The sequence below is a fragment of the Tamandua tetradactyla genome, chromosome 12, assembly GCF_023851605.1.
Source record: "Tamandua tetradactyla isolate mTamTet1 chromosome 12, mTamTet1.pri, whole genome shotgun sequence".
Lineage (NCBI taxonomy): Eukaryota > Metazoa > Chordata > Mammalia > Pilosa > Myrmecophagidae > Tamandua > Tamandua tetradactyla.
The window spans coordinates 64,674,519-64,701,426 of record NC_135338.1 but is presented as its reverse complement, the minus strand read 5'-3'; the positions used below and the strand labels follow the sequence as shown (position 1 = coordinate 64,701,426).

At 42.8% G+C, this 26,908-nt stretch overlaps 1 protein-coding gene across 17 annotated transcripts in view; it reads right to left on the bottom strand.

The window, feature by feature from the left end:
- TRAF3 (TNF receptor associated factor 3) overlaps positions 1-26,908 on the bottom strand; it is a 187,872-nt gene that overhangs the window by 8,191 nt on the left and 152,773 nt on the right. For 16 of the 17 annotated variants that reach the window (XM_077123635.1, XM_077123637.1, XM_077123640.1 and 13 more), the window contains 9 exons: positions 26,626-26,887; positions 24,566-24,617; positions 21,949-22,053; positions 19,100-19,267; positions 16,192-16,272; positions 13,461-13,535; positions 11,703-11,795; positions 8,777-8,917; positions 14-188 (listed from right to left, as the gene is read on the bottom strand). In XM_077123635.1, the coding sequence (XP_076979750.1) occupies positions 14-188; positions 8,777-8,917; positions 11,703-11,795; positions 13,461-13,535; positions 16,192-16,272; positions 19,100-19,267; positions 21,949-22,053; positions 24,566-24,617; positions 26,626-26,870 (1,135 nt within the window). In that variant the 5' untranslated portion in view covers positions 26,871-26,887. The remainder of the gene's footprint in view (positions 1-13; positions 189-8,776; positions 8,918-11,702; positions 11,796-13,460; positions 13,536-16,191; positions 16,273-19,099; positions 19,268-21,948; positions 22,054-24,565; positions 24,618-26,625; positions 26,888-26,908) is intronic. The other variant, XM_077123627.1, reaches the window with a different exon arrangement.

Genomic DNA, 26,908 nt, shown 5'->3' with positions numbered 1-26,908 from the left:
GCGTGCTCCTCACCTGTGTTCCGGGCCGCCTGCCCCGCGCTCTTGTCCACGCTCTCTAGCTCAGACACTCGGTTCTGCAGGGACTCCACACTGCTCTTCATGCTGTCGGCCTCCTCCCAGTTCTGACGGAAAGGACGGATCTCTTTGTCGAGCTCTTTAAGCTTCTCTGCTTGGCTGTCTATGACTCGCTTCCAAATTCAAAGATATCAAAAAGACAAAAACAGTTAACGCTCTCTGAAAAAGTTAAGGCACCACCTGTTAAGTACCAGCTGATCAGGAAAAACAGCCAGCAGCAGAGCCGCCCCAATGAGGACCCGCTAACCAGCCCAGCAGGTCAGTCCTGCTCCTGAGGCACTGCCTACAGACACATGCTGTGCTCAAGAGGTGGTGTACAGTGACAGGAAGCCAAAGGGAAGGCAATACATGATTAAGGAGAACACCTGGGTACTGTTCTAGAACATAAGAAAAGAGGAGGGATGTGTGAAAGGATTTGGATGATCAGGCAAGAGTGACTCCTGCCCAACACCTCAGGTGTGCACCTTAGGGGAAAAGAAGCACTTTCGCATGCTTCTGAACTTAGACCAGAAACTATGGTATCAACCCAACTCCCCTTTTCCTACCATGAACAGGTCTCAGTGAACTCCACAGCCACAGACCCTCCTGCTCACATGTCTGGTTCCCTCTCAGTGCCCCTCTCAGGGCTCACCAGAACTCATGTGGGCAAAACACCAGTTCCCAATGTATGTCTCAGGGCAAGGCCTCAGATGTCCCACCTTCCGGAAGAACACATGGAGGCAGAGCCAGCCTCGCCCACTGAGTGCATTTAGCTGATGCCACACTCGTGATGTCACCTTTTCCCTCTGTGTGTCTCCTGTGGCCTCAGTCTCCTAAGGGCAGAGATCAGCTTCCCCTCTGCACAGTGACCCGTTTTCCCTCTGCACAGCCTACAGTGGACAAATGGCCATGCCTCCACCCACACAGCTGCAGAGGGCACCCAGAACCCCACCTGGGGTCCCGCCTGGCCACCTAGCATAGGACTGGCAGGAGGAAGGTGGGAGAGAAGAAAACATTTCCCATAAACATGAGGTTACTGACAGGACAGCACAACCTGATTTTATGCTATCTGAATTTAAATAATTAGGAAATATATGGGTCATCTGAATTTACGTCATATAAGCAAAGTCACTGGAGCGAGTAAGGCCCACCCCAGAGCAGGTCCCCCCCGCACCGCAAGGAGCAATATGCCCTTGCTTAGGTGAAGCCAGGGCCCCTTTCAGGGGTGCTTCACCTCCAAAAAGAATATGCATTTTTAAAATAAAGCACACGAGGGCCAGCTAGCTTAGTCTTCAGGAAAGCTTTGGAATGACTGAGCCACCTGAGGCTGCAGGCCACGCTAGGTGCGGGCAGGGGCGGGGGGTGGGGGGTGGGGGTGGAAGGGAACGCTGAGGCCCACAAATTCGCTTCTCCTTTTGGAGGTCTATTTTTAGACATTCAAGTTTCAGCACCTTTGCCAGCTGTTAATAACAGGGTACAAACATGGCCGATTCTGGGCCCTCTTCTTGGGGTGGAAGTCAGTGCTATTCCTCCTGTTCTTTCCAAGAAACCCTAATGTTCATTAACATTTCAGAAGCAAGAAAGATTTCTCTAAAGAACATTACTTCCTCCAGTAATGCAATTTTTATTTTTAAACAAGTACATATAGCCAGAGGGATATTCAAGGCATTTTCAAAGTCCATGTACTGGAGGATGACACTGCTGGTGTTAATGAATATCCATAAGCACGATGTATTTTTAATGAATGTCTGAAGTTATTTTCATGAACTCTACACACTAATATTATAAACTAGGCTAAAATGGCTTCTAATGAATAAAAGAGGCAATTAATGAAAATTAAAATAATCAATGACAAACAGTTCTGGTTAGGCACAATCTGTAACTAAGTGGAAAGATTAGGGGTCAAGGAATTGGCTGGATGGCTCGGGGCAAGTGGCTTATGGTTTTCAAGGTGTAAGAGGGATAGGCTTGAGTCACCTGTCCCCTAGCCTGGGGCACGCAGGACAGTGGGGACCATGGAAGTGCTGTGCAGATGCGATGCATTCTGCAACATGCCTGGTTTCAAGAACAGAATAGGCAGTCTGAGGGCCCTGCTCCTGAGAGCCACAGTGCCCTGGGCCCCACGGACAGACCATGGACAAAGCTCAACCAAGTTACTTAAAAGGAGTTGGTACACATGACAAGGGAAATATGCTATTTTAAAAACTGACCCTTTAAGGCAGAACACAGATCTAAGAAAGGTTTTCTCTATAAGATGAAGCAAAAGAGCAGTTGACACCGCTGCCCCCACAGTCTTTCCATGAAAATTAATCTTCAATGCATACATGGGATTTTGTCAGGAAAAAAACATTCAGCAGCCGAGATAAATGGAACAGGTTGCACTGCATAAGCAAATCCTATTCAAAATATTTGTTTTTGCAGAGTAAGTATCCGTTTATCATTCTTGTGTACTCTGCATTTCCGGGCTTAATTCATTGTCTCTTTGGGCTATCACCTTTTATTGTTCAGGTGACTGGGTCCCCAGTATGCAATAACACCTCAGTGAGACAGGACAGGTGGTGCCAATGAACGCCAGTTAAAGGATGTGGGGTTGCTTGTTGTTCTGTTTCAGACCCACTGCTCTGCATGCAGTCCCATACACCCACTGGCTGCAGGAATCACCAAATTCATTCAGTGGCCATGTGGGGATCAAAGGGCAGGAGTGAAACAGTGATGGGCACAGCTGAAGAGGGTGAGAAGGGCCTGGAGGAACTGGACCAGAAGTGCCTTTTGAGCTGAGAGTGACTCTATATGGTGGTCACCTCCTTGAGTCAAGTATAGAGGTACCCAGTCAATGGGTGCTGATGACTGGCTGTTCAGGACTTCTCTCTCATTGCCAATCAAGTGTTGCCAAATTCACGTGATGAAAAGGTAAAACCAAATTTCACCTTTCATAAAATCATACATTGGAGGACCTTCCACGTAAACCACTTGTGGTAGTCAGGTTCAGGTGTCAACTTGGCCAGGTGAAGGTGCCTAGTTCTATTGCTGTGGACATGAGCCAATGGTATGTGAAGCTCATCTGTCGCTGGTTACATCTGGAGTCGGCTAGGAAGTGTGCCTGCTGCAATGAATGACGTTTGATTTAATTGGCTGGATACTGAAATGAGAGAGCTCAATGTAGAACAGCTCAAGCAGTTCAGCATACCTCATCTCAGCAGTTGCAGCTCAGCCCAGGCCTTTGGAGATGCAGAAAGGAATCACCCTGGGGAAAGTGCTGGAACCCAGAGGCCTGGAGAGAAGGCCAGCGGAGATTGCCCTGTGCCTTCCCACATAAGAAAGAATCTCAGTTGAAAGTTAGCTGTCTTTCCTCTGAAGAACTAGACATTTTTAACTAAATAAATCCCCTTTTATTAAAAGCCAATCCTCTGGTGTGTTGCATTCTGGCAGCTTTAGTAGACTAGAATACCACTCTAGGTGACTGGGTAACCATCCTATAGAGTTTTTATCAACTTTCAGTCACTAGTTCCCACACATAAGGAAATCACAAGGTGGGGCACCACTCTGGGCCACATCACTTTCTTTAACATAAAAACTTCTCACCCCCACACTTTTCTTTCCATGGAGAAGACAGATGGCCAGCTGCCACCCTCCTCCTTATCAAGCTAATCAGTTGACCTTTTTCTTTCTGACTTAGACCTTGCTGATTTGTTCAGTCACAAAAGTTTTAAGATATAAATCACACATAGAAGAATGCGTGATTGAAACTCTTCTGATTGAAATAAGGGAAAATGAAGAAAGAAATGACTATATAAAATCTCTGAGGTTTCAGAAAAAGTCATCTATGCATATTTTACATTTTTTGTGATAAATGACAGTGATATATATAAACCCATTATCTCATTCATTCTTCTTCTGTTGTTGATATATATATATTTTTTTTCTTTTTTTTTTTTGCATGGGCAGGCACCAGGAATCGAACCTGGGTCTCCAGACGGCAGATGAGAACTCTACCTGCTGAGCCACTGTGGCCCACCCTGATATTTTTAATAGGTAACATTCTAGAGTAACATTCATTAACTTGGCATTTCTATCCCCCTATTTGAACCCCAAGTCAAATATAGTAGTTATCTTGTGAGTAGCTAGAACTGCTCTATAGCTAGGCAGCACAAGAGAGGGTGGGCCATGTGGGCTGGACTCAGGTTCCCAGAACAGTGGCTTGACTTACCTCCTTGGACAGTCTGATGAACGTCCAAGAACAGCCTCAGCAAAATGCTAGGGGATTGCAGGGGAGACTTCTGGTTATTTTATGTGACACTGCACTTTAGGGCTTGATTCAGTGCTAATGACTGTTAATTATTAATTAGTATTAGTTAGAATACTCTTCTAAAACAAACTGATGTTTCATTTTATTTTCCCTCATCTCTGTGGGCAACCACAAAGTTTAATAAATGCATACCTTGTTTTATTGTGCTTCGCTTTATTGCACTGTGTAGATATTACGCTTTTTTTTTTTTTAACAAATTGGAGGTTTATGTCAACCGTGCATCGAGCAAATCTGTTGGCACCATTTTTTCCAACAGCATATGTTTCCTTTGTGTCTCTGAGTCACGTTTTGGTAATTCCTGCAATATTTCAAACTTTTTCATTATTATTATATCTGTGAAAGTGAACTGTGGTCAGTGATCTTTGATGCTACTATTGTAATTGTTTTGGGGCACCATGAACTGTGCTCACATAAGACAGTGAACTTAATTAATAAATATGTGCTCTGACTACTCTACCAACCATTTCCCCCTTCTCTCTCCCTCTCCTTGGGCCTCCCTATTCCCTGAGACCCAACAATATTGCTATTAGGCCAATTAATAACCCTACAATGGCCTCTTAAGTGCTCAAGTAAAAGGAAGAGTCACATACTTCTCACTTTAGATCAAGAGTTAAACATGCTTAAGCTTAGTAAGGAAGGCACATCAAAAGCCAAGATAGGCCAAAAGCTAGGCCCCTTGCATCAAATAGCTAGCCAAGTTGTCAACGCAAAGGAAAGTTCTTGAAGGAAATAAAAAGTGCCACTCTAGAAAACACATGAATGACAAGAAAGCAAAACAGCCTCATTGCTGATATGGAGAAAGTTTAAGTGGTCTGGATAGATCAAACCAGCTGCAGCATTCTCTTAAGCCAAAGCCTAATCCAGAGCAAGGCCCTGAATTTCTTCAATTCTATGAAGGCAGAGAGTGGTAAGGTAGCTGCAGAAGACAAGTCTGAAGTTAGCAGAGGTTGATTCCATGAGGTAGAAGTAAAGAAGTCATCTCCATAACACAGAAGTGCAGTGTGAAGCAGCAAGTGCCAAAGTAGAAGCTACAGCAAGTTATCCAGAAGATGTAGCTAAGATAACAAAAATTAACAGATTTTTCAATGCAAACAAAACCCATGTATTGGAAGAAGATGCCATCTAGGACTCTCATAGCTAGAAAGAAGTCAATGCCTGGCTTTAAAATTTCAAAGGACAGGATGACGCTCTTGTCAGGGGCTATGAAGCTGTGATTTTAAGTTGAAGTCAGAGCTCATTTACAATTCTGAAATCCTAAGGCTTAAGAATTACACTAAATCTACTGTCTGTGCTCTATAAATAGAACAACAAGGTCTGGATGACTGCCCATCTGTTTACCACATGATTTACTGAGTATTTTAACCCCAGTGTTGAGACCTATTACTCAAAAAAAGATTCCTTTCAAAATATGACTACTCACTGAGAATGCACCTGGTTCACCCAAGAGCTCTGATGAGTTGTACAACAAGATGAATGTTGTTTTCATGGCTGCTTAATACAACATCCACTCTGCAGCCCAGGGATTAAATTTCAACTTTCAAGTCTTAATATTTTGTATTATATATACCATATCTGACTTTCCTTCTTTCTACACTCTTCTCCATACCTCTCTCTTCTGTCTTTTTGTATCTGACTCTAATGCTCCCTTTAGTATTTCTTGCAGAGCTGGTCTCTTGATCAAAAATTCTTTCAGTGACTTTTTGTCTGAGAATGTTTTAATTTCTCCCTCATTTTTGAAGGACAATTTTGCTGGATATAGGAGTCTTGGTTGGCAGTTTTTCTCTTTTAGTAAATTAAATATATCATCCCACTGTCTTCTAGCTTCCATGGTTTCTGCTGAGAAATCTACACAAAATCTTATTGGGTTTCCCTTGTATGTAATGGATTGCTTTTCTCTTGCTGCTTTCAAGATCTTCTCTTTCTCTTTGACCTCTGACATTCTAACTAGTAAGTGTCTTGGAGAACGCCTATTTGGGTCTAATCTCTTTGGGGTGCGCTGCACTTCTTGGATCTGTAATTTTAGGTCTTTCATAAGAGTTGGGAAGTTTTCAGTGATAATTTCTTCCATTAGTTTTTCTCCTCCTTTTCCCTTCTCTTCTCCTTCTGGGACACCCACAACATGTATATTTGTGCGGTTCATATTGTCCTTGAGTTCCCTGATACCCTGTTCAAATTTTTCCATTCTTTTCCTGATAGTTTCTGTTTCTTTTTCGAATTCAGATGTTCCATCCTCCAAATCACTAATTCTATCTTCTGTCTCTTTAAATCTATCATTGTAGGTATCCATTGTTTTTTCCATCTTTTCTACTTTATCCTTCACTTCCATAAGTTCTGTGATTTGTTTTTTCAGTTTTTCTATTTCTTCTTTTTGTTCAGCCCATGTCTTCTTCATGTCCTCCCTCAATTTATCGATTTCGTTTTTGAAGAGGTTTTCCATTTCTGTTCATATATTCAGCATTAGTTGTCTCAGCTTCTGTATCTCATTTGAACTATTGGTTTGTTCCTTTGACTGGGCCATATTTTCAATTTTTTGAGCGTGATCCGTTATCTTCTGCTGGTGTCTGGGCATTTAGTCAGATTTCCCTGGGTGTCGGACCCAACAAGGTTTTAAGATTTTTCTGTGAAATCTCTGGGATCTGTTTTTCTTATCCTGCCCAGTAGGTGGCGCTCGTGGCACACGTTTGTCTGCGGGTCCCACCAGTAAAAGGTGCTGTGGGTCCTTTAACTTTGGAAAACTCTCGCCGTCGGGGAGGTTCGCCAGCCGAAGCGGCTTGGAAGAGTGCCAGCCGGCCCAGGGTCCGAACACGGGGAGGGTCGCCGGCCGCCGCAGCCCGGGAGAGCGCCCGTCCGAATTTCCTAGTCGGCCCGGGGCGCCAAGCGTGGCGGGAGGGCGCCAGCCGCCGCGGCCCACCTGGGAGAGTGCACCGTTCCCGGGGAGTCATGTGTTTGGAAGGCCCCCCCCGTCACCGTTCTCCGCGGCCTGGGGATTTCCGATCCAATTCACTCAGTTGGTCCGGGGGGCCGCGCGTGTTGTGGGCGCCAGCTGCCGCGGCTTGAGGGGACTGCCTGTCCAATTCTCCCAGCCGGCCCGGGAAGGGGGAAGGGAGGAACTCCGGCTGCTTGCCGCCCCGCCCGGTGAAGCCTGCGCCCCTCGGCAATCTCACCGGAGCGGGTTCTCTCAGCCAGTCAGCCGTCCAGGATGGGGTACGCTGTCTTTTTAATCTCTGTCGTGGCTCTGGGAGCTGTTCTGTATCGTTTCTACTCCCCTAGTAGCTGTTCTGGAGGAGGAACTAAGATTCGTGCGTCTTACTAAGCCGCCATCTTCCCTGTCTCCCCAATTAAGTACTTTTATTCTTTTTTTTTTTCCTTTCTTTTTTCCTCTTGGGCAGGCACCAGGAATTGAACCTGGGTCTCAGCCACGGCAGGCAAGAACTCTGCCTGCTAAGACACCGTGACCCGCCCCAATCAAGTACTTTTAAATTAAAGTATATACATTATGTTTTTAGATATAATGCTATTGCACTCAATAAGACAACAGTTTAATGTAAACATAACTTTTATATGCACTGGGAAACCAAAAAAAGCGTGACTTGCTTTATTGCGATATATGCTTTATTGCATAGTCTGGAACCCAACCTAGGGAATCTCTAAGGTTTGCCTGTATACATGAAATTAATTTAATATGCACTTCAAGGCATTATGACTCATCTCCAATGTTGAAATGTGAGGAAGGTAGTCTCACAGCTGCTGTACCCCTGCACTATTAGAAAGATTTTCTCTTTCAGATAGATAATTTAGGGAAACACGTCACAAGTTCAAATACCAAAAACCCATTTCAGCCACACCAAAGTAATTCTTCCACAGGTGTGCCTAGTAGACAGGCAGATAATGTCTACAAAATAAAACACTAAAAAGTATCTAATGAAGACCTGCACTGATAGGAGAAATAAGGAGTACCATTTCAATGAGGTTTACTTAGACAATCACCTTTTCTTCCGAGTGACAGATGTTTATTTATTTTTTGGATGTACCTCTGGATTACTATGGTGAAACTGGTGGGGCATGTATTACTAAAAACTCAGAATAAACTTTAAGAAGTAAAAGATCACATTTAACAATTACTCATTTACAATATGAACTCACAAATAATTTTTTAAAAACACAGGCTATAAGCCTTATTTCCCCACAGTGGATCCAGAGCACAGAAGGGAGATGATGAGGTTTGTTCTAGAGAAAAGACCCCCTTTCCTGTGTCCTCACTGAAAAACCTCTCTCTTTATGGTACAAAGCAAGTGAAACAAAGCTGTCATTGCTCTGCCCAACAGAGTCAGCACTTTAGCTCAAACATCTCAGCCCCTAAGGGGGAAATAGAATGCATTCTAACTTTTGATCCAGTAATAGTCTTAAACTTCTTACCTGTAAGTGGAGTATTTTGGATTCATTATTTCGAAGCATTTCCTTTTGCCTCTCAATTTCAATTTCAAAGCTACATATCTGGTTATGCAAACTTTGTATGCTCTTGTTTTTTTCTACACTTTCATTCTGCAGCAAGGAAACCTGAAAGAGAAATTCTTCAATTAATCTAACAAAAAGTAGCTCTAATTAACTAACAGCAAGGATTACAGTAATTAAAGTTTCACAATATAGGCCCGCTATTAGCTCGCTGAAAGATGGAGTTTCAGAAAAAAAAAATCCCCTTCACAGAGGAAATGGAAGCACTGGTAATTTATTAGGGAATCCTATATGCTGTTTTTCCAGAATCTCTCCCAGGAATTAAGGAGAGGCAAATTACAGTAGCTACTTCTTTCAGAAATAGGGATAATTTTTAAAATTTTTGCTGAAAATCTAATAAATCTCTGACCAGGAAAGAGTAAAAAACAACAACAACAAAAAAACAAAACAAAAACCCCCACATTTCCCCATGTATATACCTAAAAACAGGTTTCACAAAATCGTACATGTTCTAATCACTGATTTATTCAATTTCATTAAAAAAAAAAAAGTGCTGGTCACAGCCCACTCAATTATTTCCCAGTCCGCCATTAAGCCACCCCTGCAATCTGAACAGCCCCTAAACATAATGGGAAAGATGGGAGAATAGAGAATCACACGAATCAGTCCTTAGTGCCAACCATCAAATGTTCAAACATCAACAGCGGGTACTGCAGAGCAGATGTGCTGGGCCCAGCACCATAAGAGACCCACCGAAGTGCTACACGTTCATCCATAGGGCCTGTGGCAGTCAAAAGGAAGTGCCCGCTGTGCACACATTTCCAAAGCCCACCTATGACACTTTTTCCAAATCTCTTCTTGAAAAATAGTTCCCAAGAAACAGTTTACACATAATCTAACTCTCCCACCCCCATCCTGGGTAAGAGGAGTTCGAGGGCAACTCCTACAAGGCTTCATTCCTCACGATTTCCACAGAGGAATTTTGACATCCAGGAAGACCCTCCATCCATCACAGAGGCCTAGGTCTACCAATCTGTGCCCAAGAGTACGGGTTCTCCCTGCCTCTCACCTGTGCACGACGGCTGACTGCAGCCAATGATCACCACAGTGGCATCTCAGGACAAAACTGGCTGTGACAAAGAGCCAATCCCAATATGTCCATTTAAAGAAAAACCCAGTTTAGAGAGAAGGGCCTTCTCCATATGCTACACAATTTGCTAAAGCAAGAAGCAGTAGGATGCAAGAACATTCTATTTCATTTTTTTGCTGATATTTTTAATGTCTCCCTACATATATGTATACCTATATCTATACATACACAGAGAGGCAGATATGTGATATGTGTATCATAAGGAAACTACTTCATCTTTAAATAAATGTATGTTTTCTAAGGAATATAAAACTTGCAATGTCCCATGGGCAAAAATGACTTCACTTTCCTTGGCTTTACCTAGCAAAAAACTACATTCCTGGGTAGGCAATGGTGGCGCAGTGGCAGAGTTGTAGAGTTCTCGCCTGCCATGTCGGAGGCCCAAGTTTGATTCCCGGTGCCTACCCAGGCAAAAATAAATAAATTAATTAATTAAAAAAAAAACAACTACATTCCACCCTAAACTCCTATAAGCAATCGGCTTAGATTGTAGCACCATAGCCTTTTTTTCTTTCTCCTTCTAATTCAGAGTCCGCTCATTCCCATCTCTCAAAAATGGCTAGCATTCCCAGACTCTTTATTCTGACACCTCTGAAAGAGATACTTTTGGTGAAGATTTCTGTAATATCTCCAAAAACACTGGTAATCTTTCTTGCAACAAATTAAGTACTTTTTGGTATGAGAAGAAGCACCCTGCATTAATGAACACACATCATGCCACATTAAACTCTCGTAATTTCTTTCAATTCGGACTTCTCTCACTTAAACTTTAAAATTTTTATTTTTTTAAATCAAAGCATGTAAGTCCTGGGTCCCTGCTGACCCAGGTTCTTGCTCATTGATCAGATATCTCATGCACAGATGAGTCTAACTGGCAAGTGTGTCCCCAAGATGTATGAGGCACAGATGGAGACACCCACCCCCCACCCTGGGACCCTCCTCACCGAGAACATCCTTTAGCCTAGCTTGTTTTGCTGTGGGCCCTCTACATTTCCTTTTCATTTAAGCTTTCCTAAAACATAAGAAGGGTTTTTTCAAAATCAAAATTTTATGAACAGTTTTCCTTTCATTTGACCTTTATGTGATGAAGTCTTTCTGAGCCAACACAAAAGTCTATTTTCTATTACAGATGAACAAAATGACCTAAGAAATTTCAGCTTAGAAATCCCATAATGAGAAATAAGTTCCCACTGTAACAAAATACAAACTTCATCCTTGGCCAGTCTTTATTTTGGACCCTGTGGTGGGTGACACACACCTCCTCAGGAACACAAACAAGAGGATGCAGAGCTGAGGCTCACGGACCTGACGGCCTGGGTGGGAACCACTTTGTGATGTACGAAACCAGAGAGAGGCTCATCTTTGAGCACCATCCAGGAGGACAAACATTTCCAGTATCTCAAGAGTCCACAAGGGCACGCCCATGCCTCTCGCCTGCACTCGATTTTCACTGTGAGGTGGTCAGGAGTTTGAAAATCTCTGTTCTAGACCAAGGCAGAGACAGCCACAGCATGATATAAAAGACACCGTGTAGTTGCTTGGCAATTAGACACACGTAGAAAACAAAGAACAAACAAAAATAAACACCTCCATCAACATCACACGAAGAGAAGTTACCTTTTGACAATTTCTCGATGCTGAATCTTTTATCCAAAGACCGTAAGTAAGTACAGAAAAGTTCTTCTTCTTCAAACAATTTGAATAATAAAAATGAACAAAGAAGGGGCCAGTGAGGCGTACCTTTTTTTCCAGAGAATTGCTCCACTCCTTCAGCAGGTTGACGTGCTGTACTGCAGAGCTGGCCTCATGTGCCTTGATCTGCTGGTTTGTCCCCTGTGAGAATAAAGGTGCACTAAGCCAATCACACATCATGAAGAGATATGGTCAGAAGGACACCCGGCTAAAGCAGCACAAAGCGTGGAGGAGGGACTACTCGTGACAAATCAACATGGAGCCGCTAACCCCCTGGAAGGTCCACTCAGGAGCCATCGGTCAACCTAGTGCAGGTGAGGAGGACCCAAGAGGGCAGTGCGTCCCCACGAGAACCTTGAATTCTTGCTCCCATTTTTCACCTATCAGTGCCTTCCTACCGATCAACAGTTCACATGTGGAATACAAGAAATCACATTTAAAACCATGTCTTTTTTGTTATTTGTGAATTGTAACTACATTTATTTAAAATATTAATGGGAAATGTTTAGATACCTGCAGTCACAACTAGTTCCTGCTACAGCAGTCTAATAAAAATGTAAACAAACCAGGATTCGAAATAATTTACTGGAATATGAATTTGTTAGTTCAAACACAGGGTATCAAAAAATGTATTATTCCTCACCATTCTAAGTATACTCAGAAATTTACATACAAACATAAACAATGTACAGAGTATATAAGATGTAGACCATTTTAGAGTCCGTAATAATCATGTGAAATAGTACTTTGGGAATATTTAAGGAAATATTTGGCATGAAAATATAATTTTTTTGACACTGGAAAACTGAATGAAAAGCCACAGGAAGAGTTCAATGATCTCCAAAACATATACTCTGTACACAGAATATCCATATATATATGTTGATATAAGTATTACCATATATAAACATATATATACACATACACAGAGAGAATGAGTGATACTACATAAGACGGAACAGCAGTGCAGGTGTGGTCTCCTCACGGCGACCACAGCAAAGGTAAGGCCAGTCTTCCTCAAACTCTTCAATGTTTTACTTTCTAAAAAAATACCTGGATGCCAACATCACTATACTGATTTCATAATAATGCACTTGGTTAAATATGAAGTTAAATATAAAACACTCAATTGTAATATATACTGTTCTTTGAGATTTTAACATGTAAGATATATGTTTAAATGACAACTTGGTTCAAATTTACTAGGAATCTTAGACGTGCTAAAAAAAAAAAATCCAAATGAATAAAAAAAAACCCATGCCTTTGGCAGCAAAGAGACACCCTCACCCCGCCATGCCCCGGGGGGAACTGAAGTGGACTGCACTGTGTTTGGACCCAGCCTCCACTTTGAGTCAGGTGGGTAGATAACACGCATTTAAGTACACACATGTATGTGACCCTCAGGGCCACGCAGTGATGCCTACACTGATGAAATCTGATATTTATAACTTTTCTGTTGTTTACTTTATAATGGCCCAAATTTCCATTACAATCTCTCTAGAAAACCCCCAAAATGTCATTCCTATTTGTTCAATCTATTAACTGGTTTTGGAGGCAGTGGTTCTCTTAATGTAAGAAAGCTGACTTCTCCCTCAGTCAAGGTGTCTACCTGAAGTCTCAAAACATCACAGGAATTGAAAGCAAGCACCCACGCCTGCTGCATGCGGCTTTTGTCATCCATGCAACAGGGTGTTTCAGTTTCAAGACAAAGACTAAGAGTCCAGACCCTGCATGCTAAAATGTTAATAACTTTTTCTCATTGCAGAATGTCAGTGACTGGGAAGGACAAATGTCGGAGATACTGACCTGAAAAACGCAGCCATAACGCTTAAAACTACAGGTGCTGGGGGCATTGACACACTCTGACAAGTGTGCACTCAACTGCAACGGGAAAGAGACGTGAGTTGTGGCACAAACGTTTGCATGAAAATGTTCAAACATATTCAGGGCACAGATAGCATCTGGGTTGCACTATTAAGAATGGAGTTTAGCAACTACAGGTGTGTATATATTATCTGCTTCCTAGAGTCACGTGTATACACATATGTACACCAATATACAGAAATACGTTTACTGTAACATTTCTTAAACTTGCAGTTTCTTTAGAACAAATTGTTCAAAATGTGACGTGCCATCTGCAGTGCCAGAATTAAACAAAGGAAAAAAAAAACGTAAACTGAAATGCACATTTAAGGACTATAAACAAAAATTGTATGAAACACAAAAAATATAAAGCATTCAGGATGCGATTGGGTCACACGCCTAATATACAGTACACAAAAATAAAAGGATTTTGAAAGCAAGCTTACACTATGTACCATTACTCTTAATATCCGTGGTAACAGGAAATATATGAGATTTTCCTTCTTTTGAAAATACTTTTTTCCCCTATGGCCAAAAATTCATTTAGATTTCAAAAGGTCTCTAAGATCCTTCTAACAATATGAGTCTTACCACTGTCACCTCTAATTGATGGAAGAAAATTAGGAGGAATTGGAAGAGGAACACTCATCTTTCAAGCAAAAGCCCTCATTCAGCTTATATGTTGAACTATCAAATAAAAACGATTTGTGATGCCCCCTCAAAGGAAACGGAATTGAAATGACAATATTTTAAAGATAAAATGCTATATACTATGCTAACATAAAAAAAAAGAACAGTTTCTTTCTTTACTAAAGGAATTCTCATTAGGAAGCCCTAGGCATAGAGTTTAGTGGCAGAAAACAATTAGGTCCTATATTAGGACAGCTGGAGCTGAGCACAGCCTGCAAGAAATACCAGGGATGGTTTCCTGAGTCAGGGCACTTGGTTCCTAGAGACTCCCAGAGCTTCATACTGGTTCCCTTCTATGACATCTCCTTAGTCCACCAGGTTCCCTTCTATGGCATTTCCTTAGTCCACCAGGACAAACAAGGTCCTCCCCTCTAAGCCTGTGCTAGGACTGGGAGAAAATGGCATCATGGGTCTACTCTTCTCGGCTCCGTGTCTCAGGTGCTAAGGGGAGAGTACCAATGTCACAGATGTGGCCTGAGGATGTCACCATCTGACTGTCCCCAAGGACATCCTTTGGGGACTATCACTGAGGCAGTACAGAGGAACACTTGGTTAAGGACCTGGAAGCCTGATGTGTGAATTGTTCCTCCCAACCCGGCCAGGAAGCCCTGAACTGCGAGTGGGGGAAAGCACTCAAGTCCCCTGAGGTACCCAGCATGGAAGTGCAGCATCGTGGCAGGGTGCATGGTGACATTTAATTCACATATTTAAATTCACTATTTAATTAATAAATATTTAATTAATTTAATAAATAAATACTCTCTCAGTGCCATCAACAGAATCAAGACTTCTGATGTTAAAACCAGGGACATTCTGAGAGTTTGACAAATGTTATTTTCAGCGCACTACTTTAAATCCCAACAGATCTGTAGGTCATTAAACATAATGTCAGCATCCTTTATCAGGAACCCAGGATAAATGCAGGTCGAAAGACTTTTTTTAAAAATAAAAATAACTTAGAGACAAATGGAGGCAGCTTTTGCCCCTGATTCAGATAACCCTGAGTGAGTGAAAATTTAGGAAAGTGTATAAAACCCTGGAAATTATTTCGACAGAATAGATTCTTGATTGTCAACTTTAAAGAGGCCTTTACAGGATGGTGGTTTAAAGAACCCACATGCCCTTCCTCCAGCCCCTCTGAGAGCCAAGTTCAAAGGCATGGAGCCTGTGCTCCCAGGAGGATCTGCCCATCCCCAGCCACTGGCTCTATGCCTACATAGACCCTCTCACTCGATAGGGACACAGGAGCCTCCGACCTTCCCTCTAACGTCCAGTTGTGAAATATCAGGCCTGTCAACAAAGACTGAGGCAGGGGCAGACTCCACAGACCCGAAGCACCCAGGATGGAGTGGCCGGCTGGGAGACTAGGCCACCATGAGTGCACTGGCCCCTGAAAGCCTCAGACAGCAACCTTAAAAGTGACTAAGGCAACTCCAGGTCAGGATCAGATGCAAAAACATTAGGAATACTTGTAATTTTTCTCCCTGGACATATGCTGATCAAATGAAGCTGAGGTACAATTTACCACCTCAAAAAAAGAACAGGAGGATCTTAGTCCACTGCTTAGCTACTGCCCTCTCTGTACAATGAGTGTCATCAAAATTGGTTCTGGGGTATCTCTAAGTAAATTCATTTTCTTGAAATAATCATATAGTAATTCCATGTTTTATAGACTTAAAAATAGCTTTTTTTTTTTTTTTTACTAAAAAGGTGATACCTTTTGCTTGCATTGTAGATAAAATATTCCTATTTTCTTTATTTTTTGCCCTGGATTTATGAATTGTAACTTTTAACTGCTTTTTTCTGAAATTTCTGACTTTCAAAAAATAGCATGAGCTTTTCCATCATTGCTTTTCTGTTACACATATTATTGTAATGACCAGTAAAAACTAAATTTCAGCTTTTACGGGAAAAGTGGATTCTAGTGGCACTCTAATTTCAAATACTACACAAACTCTCCAGTGGGCCCGGCCTCCTCTCTTACCTCACGCCTGAGGAGCGTCTGAATGCTGCACTTATGAGGGCAGGACACTACCACGCAGGGACACGCAGTGTCCTCATGTTTCTGGAGAGGAGAGAATGAAACTGGTGTGAAGGTGTGAATACAAACCGTTTCCTTCACCTCCCACCAACGTCCCCACCTGGACCCAAGGGAAGCCATTTTGGTCACGGCAACAATATGACCCCCATCTGACATCAGGATGAGCACTTATGGCTCAACACAGTCTAAGTGAAGGTCACAAATCAGGCACCTTGGACAGTCTAGGCAGATCTAACTGGAATCATCTGAGAGAAGAGCAGTCCCCAGGGTGGGCCCAGCATGGGTCTGGTTCACACAGCCTGTGTGACCCCAATTATCAAGCAGGTGTGACGTACCCAAGCTCAAGCAGCTGGTGAGTGGCAGAGCTGGGATCTGGTCGTTTGTCTAGCCTTTGCCAGTTGGGATTAAAGAGATTTTCCCTTGGCCTCTAATTCTGGGGTATAGGAATGCTTCTCAAGTTATCTAAACACAGTCTAATCTCCTGGGCATTTAAATGACTGGCCTGACATTCTGTTCAGACAACTAAGTACATGGAAAATAAGTTCTTCTCTGACCAGCACGAATCTTGGTTTCATGGCGCCTGGCTAAGTGAGGTACCTGAACCCAAGGCCATGGACTCTGGAGCATCTCTCGTTAGAGGCTCCTCTGTGGCTCCCATGGACAAAGGGCTGGCCCCCAAAGACATGGAACTCAAGAGCAGGAGCACACCAAGCTATACTCTGAAACACCACCAGCAAGTACAAAAGCCAGCAGCATTTCCCAAGTGGCCCCGGGGCACTCCTAGCTCTCCTGATCCCTGGTTCAGACTCACTTTCAGCACCACAGGAGTGCCCTGCCACATACAGGTGCTGTGACCAAGCCACTCCACCCTCCTTGACCACACAGCTCCATCCTTTGGTGAGGATCCTGCCCCAAACACCCCGTACTATCCAGTCTACACTCAGGCACTGCCTTCCAGAAACACACTGAAATTCTTTCAAGACTTCTTGTCATACAAAGTCCTTCCTTCTCCTGACCTGTGGAACCTGACTGCTCACCATCTCCTGCCTCACCCCATTCTCTCAGGTTCCCTCTCTCCAAGCGCCCCTCAGCCCCACTTCTGCTCTTTCCATTACCCTATCTGTGCTTTCCCCTTGCCACGGAGGTGATGATGTATTTGTCTGCATTCCTAGCTGTCCTCAATGTACCTGACCCCAGCCCCTGGTACGGGGTAAAGCCAGCCAGTTAAGGTGGGGATGAGAACAGGTGTGAGGAATAAGGCCTGTAGCACTTGGGTGGTACACCTCCTCGTCTCAGCAGCCCCACTAAGTGCTGCAGATCCATGTGGCCATCCTTCCTTACAACCCCGTGCATAGGTCAGGTGTCAAGACCAAGGGGGCAAAGCTCCTTCCTCTGGTATTCACCATTTAAAGACAAGGAAAGCCCTGACTCAGTGGTGTCCAGAGCTGCAGACCCTGGATGCAGAGCTGAGTGGGGTGCCATGTCTGGCGCTGTGGTGCCATCGCTGTGGGAGCCCGGCAGCGATTCAAACAGTCAGGACCTTCCCTGAGTGCATGGTGGTGTTGCTGAGGTCCCTGTCAGGCAAGATTCGCCCTCCCAGATGCCCTATGGCTGCGTACCCACCCTGTGCAGCCATAAAGGAAAGCAAATTAAAAACACAGGTCCCCGGGGAGGAGCGGGTATCAATGTCCTGAACATGTTCTTGCTATAGTCCCAGGCCTGCCTCACTTCCTAGTGAACAGGATTGTGGGCACCACAAATCTGGCCAACACCTGCTATAAACTTTTAGGCAGCTCCACCACCCAGGGAAAGCCCAGCTCCTAGAAGCATTTGTCATCCCTCTATGCTTCCCCTGCTCACTCAGTCAACACTAAAGCTCCTGCCTCAGCCTACTCTGGCCCCTCTCTAAAGACCGCATGGCTAACCACGCTTTTGCTTAAGTTTACCCCTGCTTGGAATGCTGTTCTCCCACCTCTGCCTGAAACACTCCTCTGAGACCTGAGACCCATCCCTGAGCTCCCATACCCAGAAATCTGCTGCTCAAGACTTTCCAGAGATCCTGCCTGCCTCTCTCAGGAAATTTACCCACTGTCATCAACTGTCCGTTCATGTAATCATCCTCCCAGACCAGGAAGACTACCTCTTCAGAGCAGTTATCACTGTCTGATGCTTAAGAATATATTTGTCTGTCAACGATCTCTTCCCAGTAGAGGAAATCTTTCTGCTGAATCCCCAGCTCCTAATACAGTATCTGGCCCACAGGAAACACTCAATAAGCACTTCAGTGAACAGACACATATTGAAAGCAGTTGATAATTTTAAAGTCTGGCCTCCACCCCCAACCTCGCTCACTTTCTCTTTAATTTACATATAAGTGATCCAATTCTAACACTCATAAAATGAAGAACTGTGCCAAAGTAACCACGGTCATGAACAAATCTTAAATTCTCATCCTATCTCCAAGAAAGACAACTGCACTTCAGTAACATGGAACAAATTATCCTGCTGCAAGCAATGGTTCTGTCACTAGCTGCAAAAATATTTAAGGAATGCATCAAAATTTTGAGGCCATTCCCTGAGACAAGTTAAAAAATTCTACATTTTTTGAATAATTGTTCTTCCCTTTTTTGAAACCCCAAATAATGATATTCAATCAAGGCAAAGAAAAATGCTAGTTAAATAAATCAAAATAAGCAAAATGAGTAAAGCTTAACTCTGAAATGAAGTTACATGAAAATTGCTATTTATGCCTATCTTTTCTCTTTATTCCTGTATAAACAGTCATTTGAAAAGCTGCTCTGTGGAGAAAGGAGGCTTGAACCACGCGGAGGAGGTGGCCCAGGGACTGTACCTGCAAAGTGACCATGGGGACCTGGCTCTTGCAGTGGCTGCAGGTGGCCTCCCGGTATTTACAGGCCTGGTCTACATGGTCGCGAAGGTCCCGCCTCAACACCTTCTCTTTGCAGTCAGCTCTGACACATGGGAGTTCCTCAAATTGGCAATCATTTCTTAAATGCACCTGTAAGCAAACAATTCAAGGTTCTTACTGGGCAAAAAAATTCCGACTCTATGCAATTAAATCCTACAGAAATGTGTCTTAATCTGCCTTTCTACCAGATTTTCACAGTGAAGAGTGACAAATTAATCAAGAGACACTGTATTTCATATTCTACATAGTGACTACACATATTACATTGCCTTTGAAGAATTAAGTCAGTTCTCTTTTCTACATAGACAGACAAAGATACCTAGTAAAGACTTTGTTTTATTCTAATACAGATATCCTGCCAGGATAAAATATGATTCTAATGAAAAAAACACAAGAAATGTGGAGTTTCATGGTAAAAAGAGAGAATCAAAAGTGCTATTAAATAAATAAATAAGTGAAAAAAATAAGAAAAAGGTGCTATATAATTTTAATTTTACAAAACTAAAATTCAATTCAGATTTCTTTTTATTCTAAATAGGGCAGGGGGTATTTAAAAAACAGTTGACACTTAGGCTGGATTGTATGATGTGTGGATAAGACTATTTAAAAATGATCAGAGAGAAACAAGTGCTAGAGAAAATGTGGAGAAAGAGATGTACCTATTCACTGTTGGTGAGGAAATGAGAGGTACAGCCTCTTACAGCAATCACATATATTCAGGAAGTATAATTGTTAACTCTAAATTCTGAGATACTGAGCTGTTTGTATATAACCTGGTCCTTCCCAGAAACTTTTGGATATTTATGTGACACCTGAGTCTCAGAGTCAGAGATCTGAAGCTATGAAAGTCAGCAGTATCCCATACAGGAATGATTTAAAAAGTTGAAGAAATGATCAGAAATCGAGTAGAGATAGGAATGAAGCTGATCTGGATAGGACTAACGTATTATCAGAAGACTGAAAAAAGGATGATATCATCCATATCTTAAAACTTCAACTGCTGTGTGAGACTACAAGGACAGATATTTATTTGGTGCAAAATTTATATTTTGGGTAGTGCATTTCCTAATTTAACTTGTGTGATCAGTTTAGCTGAACACCATAAGTACAGGGAATTGTGAATAGAGCATAAGATTTTATTGGTTTGTCCAGGTTAGTGGGATGCCCCGATAAATCCCAGAGTGATTTGGACATAAAGTATTTGCAGGGTCCCCTTGGGGGAATGGGGAGAAGGGGGCAAAGATTCAACTTTCCCATATGAAGAATTTCTGATACTCTCGCAAGCAATGGGGACAACCAAATCAATAGGCTGAGCCCCCGATCTTGGGATTTGCCCCTACAAAACTTATTCCTGCAAAGGATAGGCTAAGCCTATTTAAAATTAGGCCTCAGAGAGCACAACAAGAGAGATAACCACGAGATTCCAAGAGAGCAGAATGACACAGCCACGAGAAGCAGAGAGACCACTAGCCAGTGACCTTTGGAGATGAAGAAAGAAAATGCTTCCCAGGGAGCTTCATGAAACAGAAAAGGCCAGGAGAGAAAGCTAGCAGATGATGCCATGTTCGTCATTTGCCTTTTCAGATGAGAGAGAAACCCTGACCGTGTTCACCATGTGCCTTTTCCTTTGAAAGAGAAACCCTGAACTTCATTGGCTTTTTGAACCAAGGTATCTTTCCCTGGATGCCTTAGATTGGACATTTCTATAGACTTGTTTTAACTGAGACATTTTCTTGGCCTTAGAACTGTAAACTAGCAACTTATTAAATTCCCCTTTTCAAAAGCCAAAATAAAAAAAATTAGGCCTAAGGGTCACCCCCAGAGAACCTTTTTGTTGCTCAGATGTGGCCTCTCTATAAGTCAACATGACAAGGGAACCCACTGTGCTCCCCTCCTACATGGGACATGACTCCCAGAGGTATGAATCTCCCTGGCAACGTGGGACAGAAATCCCAGGATGACCTGGGACCTGACATCAAGGGATTGAGAAAACCTTCTTGACCAAAAGGAGGAAGAGAGAAGTGAGAAAAAAGAAAATGTCAGTGGCTGAGAGATTTCAAACAGAGTCCAGAGGTTATCCTGGAGGTTATTCTTAACACATTATATAGATATCCCTTTTCAGTTCATGGTATATTGAAGTGGCTAAAGGGAAGTACCTGAAAGTATAGAGCTGTGCTCCTTGCTTCTTGAAGATGACTGTATGGAGATATAACATTTACAATGTGACTGTGTGATTGTGAAAACTTTGTATCTGATGTTCCCTTTATCTAGGGTATAGACAGATGAGTAAAAAATATGGATAAAAAAATAAATAAAACAACTAATAGGGGAACAAAGGTTAAAAGATATTGGGCAGTTGGAAATACTAGTGGTCGATGAGAGGGAGGGGTAAGGGGTATGGTATGTATGAGTTTTTCATTTCTTTTTCTGAAGTGATGCAAATGTTTTAAAACAAGATCATGGTGATGAATATTCAACTATGTGATGATATTGCGAGCCACTGATTGTACACCATGTATGGAATGTTTGTATGTTAAGAATATTTATGTTTGTTGTTTTGTCAATAAAAAAAAGTTGACAATTCTGCCAGTGATGTCATAAAAATAACATTTTATATCCAAGTAATTTAGACTGGTTTCCTATTTGGTTGTTTTAAAGGACTAATCTAAATGCAGTCTCCAGACCCCTTTCACTTGACATGGTCAGCCAATGAACAAGGTGAGGGGCTGGAGTTCTTAATATAAAACCTATGATGCTACTTCAGTGCTTACCAGCAGGTGCCCCAGTGTTAACTGCTCTGTACAACCTCTGCTTTCATTTCTACAATGTATCTGAAGAGCCAGAATCTCTCTCTTGCAGCAATTATCCTTAAACACCTGAAATTGAAAATAATTATATTAGAGGATTAATATTTCTTCATCTCCACATGCTGCCACTGCTACTTTGGTCAAGGCAAAACCACTTCAAAAAAATGTTAAGAATAACTCTTAAGTGGACTTTAGAAAACATTAAGGACTATCTTAATTGCTACAAGTAGAAATGAAGGAGTTGCCCCCACTAAGGTATAATTTTAAAAATATAACTCTACCATCTTAGATTAGATAAGCCAAAAGAAAACTAGTAAAACACTGACTAATTAAAGATCATTTTGGAACACTGCAATGTTTTAGATGAACTCTGACATAATGTCAAGATAAGGGCAGAGCAGAACCCAGTCCACACTGGATCCCAGAGACCTGCAGGAGCCAGCTAGCCATTGGGAGTGTACCTTCACAAAAGGGTGAGGGCAGAACCCACTACAACTTAGTACATTTTATAGTGTCTGCTAGAGAAACGTAGAGACTACTCTAAAGAATGATAACTTATGGATGGTTTATAAAATATTTATTTCATTCTACTAAGAGTTATACTGCTTGTAACGTATTTTTCCCAAAAAGGAAGCAGTAACCCACTATTAAAAATCTTTTTTTAATAACAGATTGTTAGAGACAGAAAGTAGATTCAAAGTTATCAGGGGTTGGTGGGCAGAGGGTAGGGAATGGGGAGTCAGTGCATAATAGGTATAGAGTTTCTGTTTGGGATGATGAAGTTTTGGTCATGGATGGTGGTGCTGGTAGCACAATTTTGTAAATGTAATTAACGTGACTGAAAGATACACTTAGAAGTGGTTAAAATGGGGAATTTGATGTAACACATATATATGTTACAATATTAAAAAATGGGGGGAAAAAACCTTTTAAATATATAATCCAAAGACTAAGATTAATCTAATAATAAAAATGTTTCTCTTTGACAATGAAAATCTTCCTGCCCTTTACTTCTATTTTTCCCTTAGAAAACATCATTTGCTACTTGTACCCTTTCTAATACAGCGGACAACATCTCAGTCTCAGGCATTTCTGAGACACTTTCACCTGTTAAACTTTATGACAGTGGGAATGGAGATGGAGATCTTAATATTTCTTCTCAACACCACAGCAAAGAAACAATTAATAGCTGTCAAGAGTTAAAAATAAACTAATATTGGAGTAAAATCTGATCCTTCCTAAACATGGCTTTTTTTTTTAAAGGTCATGAATTTAGGTACTACAGTCAACAGCACAGATATTTTTAACCAGCAAGAAATATGCTTCCTTTTTGTGCCATTATGTTTTTCAAGTCATTTGAGTTTAACCTTATGAACAAAAACAAAGCAAACAAAACAAGTATCAATTAAAAAAAAAAACAGCATGATAAATGCATAGACTTTTAGAGCTGGAAGGACCTAGGCTCCTGGACTCCACAGGGCAGATGAAGTCACTGATGCCTGAGGGGAGACCCTCCCCACAGTGACTGGTAGGGGCTAGAGCTCCACCTCTAGGGGCCCCTCTCCACCACATTTTCCCCATGAGAATCCACTGCTTTAGTCAATCTCATTTATGATTCTTCAACAAAAGTAGTAATCTTTCCTTAGCTATCACTGCCATTGAAGAATAAGAATAATAATTCTGAATAATGAAATACAGAGATTCTAAAAAAAATCACCAAAGTCTGTTGTTTCAACCTTTCCTCTCATTCATGCTTGTTAAGGCACTAAGAAGGCACAGGGTTGAGCGATTTGCTTTTCTTAAAGCTGTCCTGGTCCCTGGCAGCCTCAAATCAATGCATACACTGGGCTGCCCTGACAGGCCGATCTGAGAAGTGCTTTCTGCTGGGGAAAAAAACCCCAGAGCAAGAATTTATTGTAAAATTTAATGACCTAAATTAAAAATAAACTGTTGGGTTCATTAACCAAAATTTCAGAACCACACACATTTTTATTGATATTTTAAGTACTTTAAGAACGAGTCATTTCAAGCTAAGTAGGTGCCTGGCAGGATTCAGCAGAGCTACTGGGCCCTAAAGGGCCCGGTAGAGAGGTGGACATGTGATCAGGGTAGGCTCTTCCCTCTGCACATCTGCAAGGCTCTGTGTGTGTATACCTGTGAGAACTGAAATGTCACCTATGTCCAGTGACTTGAAGATGGTGCATGGGAAAAGGGACAGAGCAACTTCAGATGAATGCCTCAAATAACTCCAAGCAGCCAACCAAGAGAGGGGCATGTGTTCCCAGCAATGCCACACCCTGCAGACGGCACCTGTCTCAAGTCAGGCATGGATCTGAGCATTTTCCCCATGCTGCCGACCTCTCACCTCACACCCCCTTTCTCTGTCCTGTGAGGAAGCAGGCTAGGGGGGAGTGCAGTCCACCTGGCCCCACAATAGGATTCAAGTGGACTGCTCTGTGTTAATGCCGGGGCAGCTAGCCCACAACCAACAGGTGCCAGGGTACCAAGTTTCTACAACACGGAGACCACCTGGCTTGCTTAAGACATTTAACAAAATGACTTTTTAGAAATCTGAGTGTACCTTATCTTTGACGATGCTCTCTTGACACGCTGTACATTTTGGACTTGAGGAGCTGAGGGAAACAGAATGGACAAGTTAGGGTAGAAGCCTACGTCACAGGTGAGCTCACAGAGACACACAACAGTCCTGGTTTCAGTATTAGGCTGAGCTACCAAGTGAACACAGGTGAAGCACCAACCAGAGCTACCATGGGAGAAAGGGAATGTGATTTAAATAAGAAGTCATACATGAGAAAGGGGTGATTATAACATGGTAACTTGTCAAAAGGAAGTTTTTAAGCAGAACGATTTAGTTCAGTTTCACTCTGAAAACCCCCTTAAGTTAAACTAAAAGTGCAATTATCACTTTAGAAACCAAAACTATCTGTGGATGGGCTCTCACTTGTTAGCAACCAGTTTATTAGGGGAGTCTTTCAAAGATCTTGCTTTTTAAAAACAGTCAGTCCTTTAACCACAATCCATTTTTCTTCACAAGCTTATATCTACAAGCTAATGAAATTCCACAGACTATAAACAATATTATAATTTTAAACTGACCCTTCTTAAAGAAACCATTGGTCTTCTATCTTATCCTTGTCTTCAAAGCTAGGCCATGAACTGCTTCTCCAAGCTCCCTTTTCTGGTCTTGTTTTTTACTCAAACCATCGCTCAGAAACTAAAATAAAATCTAAGGTTGAGTCCCTCTATTTGCACGGCTGCCGCCCTAGATGATCATAGGCGCTCCACGAGACCAGACCAGGGAGAATAGGCAAAGCGGGAGGTGTCAAGGGGAAGATGGGTTGGTCTAGAGGAAGATGGGGTGGGTGGGAGGACAATGTGAGTGGTTTAGGGGGATACTGGGGAGGGAGGTGTGGAGGGGTGCACTGGTGTGTAGGTATAGGGTGTAGGGGATAGGTCAGTGGGAAGTTAGGGATGGAGGAGGGGGAGAACAGAGAGGATCAGTGGGAGGATGGAGCAGCATGTGCTCAAAGAACAAGTTGAACAGCGTGTGTCCTGGGGGCCATGGTAGAAGCTCCAGGAAGGAGCTGAGGGGTGGGAAGTTAACTTGTTTTAAAATAAAACTTCATTCCTTTAGATTCCACTGATTTGGAATCTGTTAATTTTCTTATGCTAGAAATCATGTCCCACCCTTAGACCTAGGGACTAAAAAGTGTCTGGGTGGGGTTCCACAACACCAGTAGGACACAGACGTGAAGGGAAGTAGGCAGCAGGAGAATGGCCAGGAGACTAGAGTAGGAGCAGCTGCAGTCCCTTCTTGCTTCTGCCACCTCCTTCCTTCCTCTCTCTTCAGCTGATGCAGTGGTGGTGTGTGCGGCCTCCAGGAAGGTCAGGTGCCGTGCGTCTACTCTGCCGTCACTCAACTCGAACCAAAATCTCTTACCAAGAGGCAGACCTAGCTGAGTTTATTCTTTGGGGTCTAAGTGGGAAGAGACCAAGACTGAAGTCCTGGAGGAGGCAGAGGGCAGCAGGGGCCCAGGACAGGGAGAGGTAGAGGAGGCTGGCATTCAAGCCCTGCTGTGCTCAGATGAGAGCTCCTGGACAGCTAACTCAAGCGGCCAAGTTGGGAAGGGAGCTGTAAAGCCCTCCCAGGCTGACAGTGGGACTGAAGCTGTGCGCATTCCGCTGTCGCCCTGGGACCCAGCACACTGCCCAGAAGCCATGTGTGGGATGAATAATGAGCACTGTCCTAAACAGCTCATGGTATCAGTGCAGAGCTAACCAGGCTCCCCATACCTGCTGCATACGTGTAACTTGGGCTGGGGGTGGCCTAGGCTCTGAATTCCTCAGAGGCTGCTGGAGGAGTGAAGGGCTTGGGCACAGAGGCACATGGCCTGCCTCAGCAAGCTCAACAATGGGCTTCTCCTAGGTTTCCCTAAATAGTTCATAAGTTGGGCTCTGAAACATTTACTCAGACTGTGCCAGCACTTTAAACTTCTAGAGATTTACTTTTGGGAGAAATAAATGAACAAATGGGTGCCAGAGGAAAGGCTGGTAGAGCTGAGGGCAGTAGCAGATCTAATCACAGTGGCCCTAGCATGCGGCAGTGGTGGCAGCACCTACCTCAGCAAGGCAGCCATGCAGCTTTCACAAAACCGGTGGCCACATTCGGTCTGCTTAGGGTTACACAAGACCAGGCGGCACTTTTCACATTTGTACTTGTCTTCCACGGTCTTTACAAATTTCTCTTTGTAACCTCCTTGTTCAGGGACAAAAATGGATGTCCCAGGACTGCGGTCAGGATGCAGCTTTAACGGTGGGTTGGTCTGCAGTGAGCCAGGGGAGTCTGTCTTCTTACTGGACTCCATTTTAGAAAAGAGAAATTCTGTAGGAAAAGAATAATGAC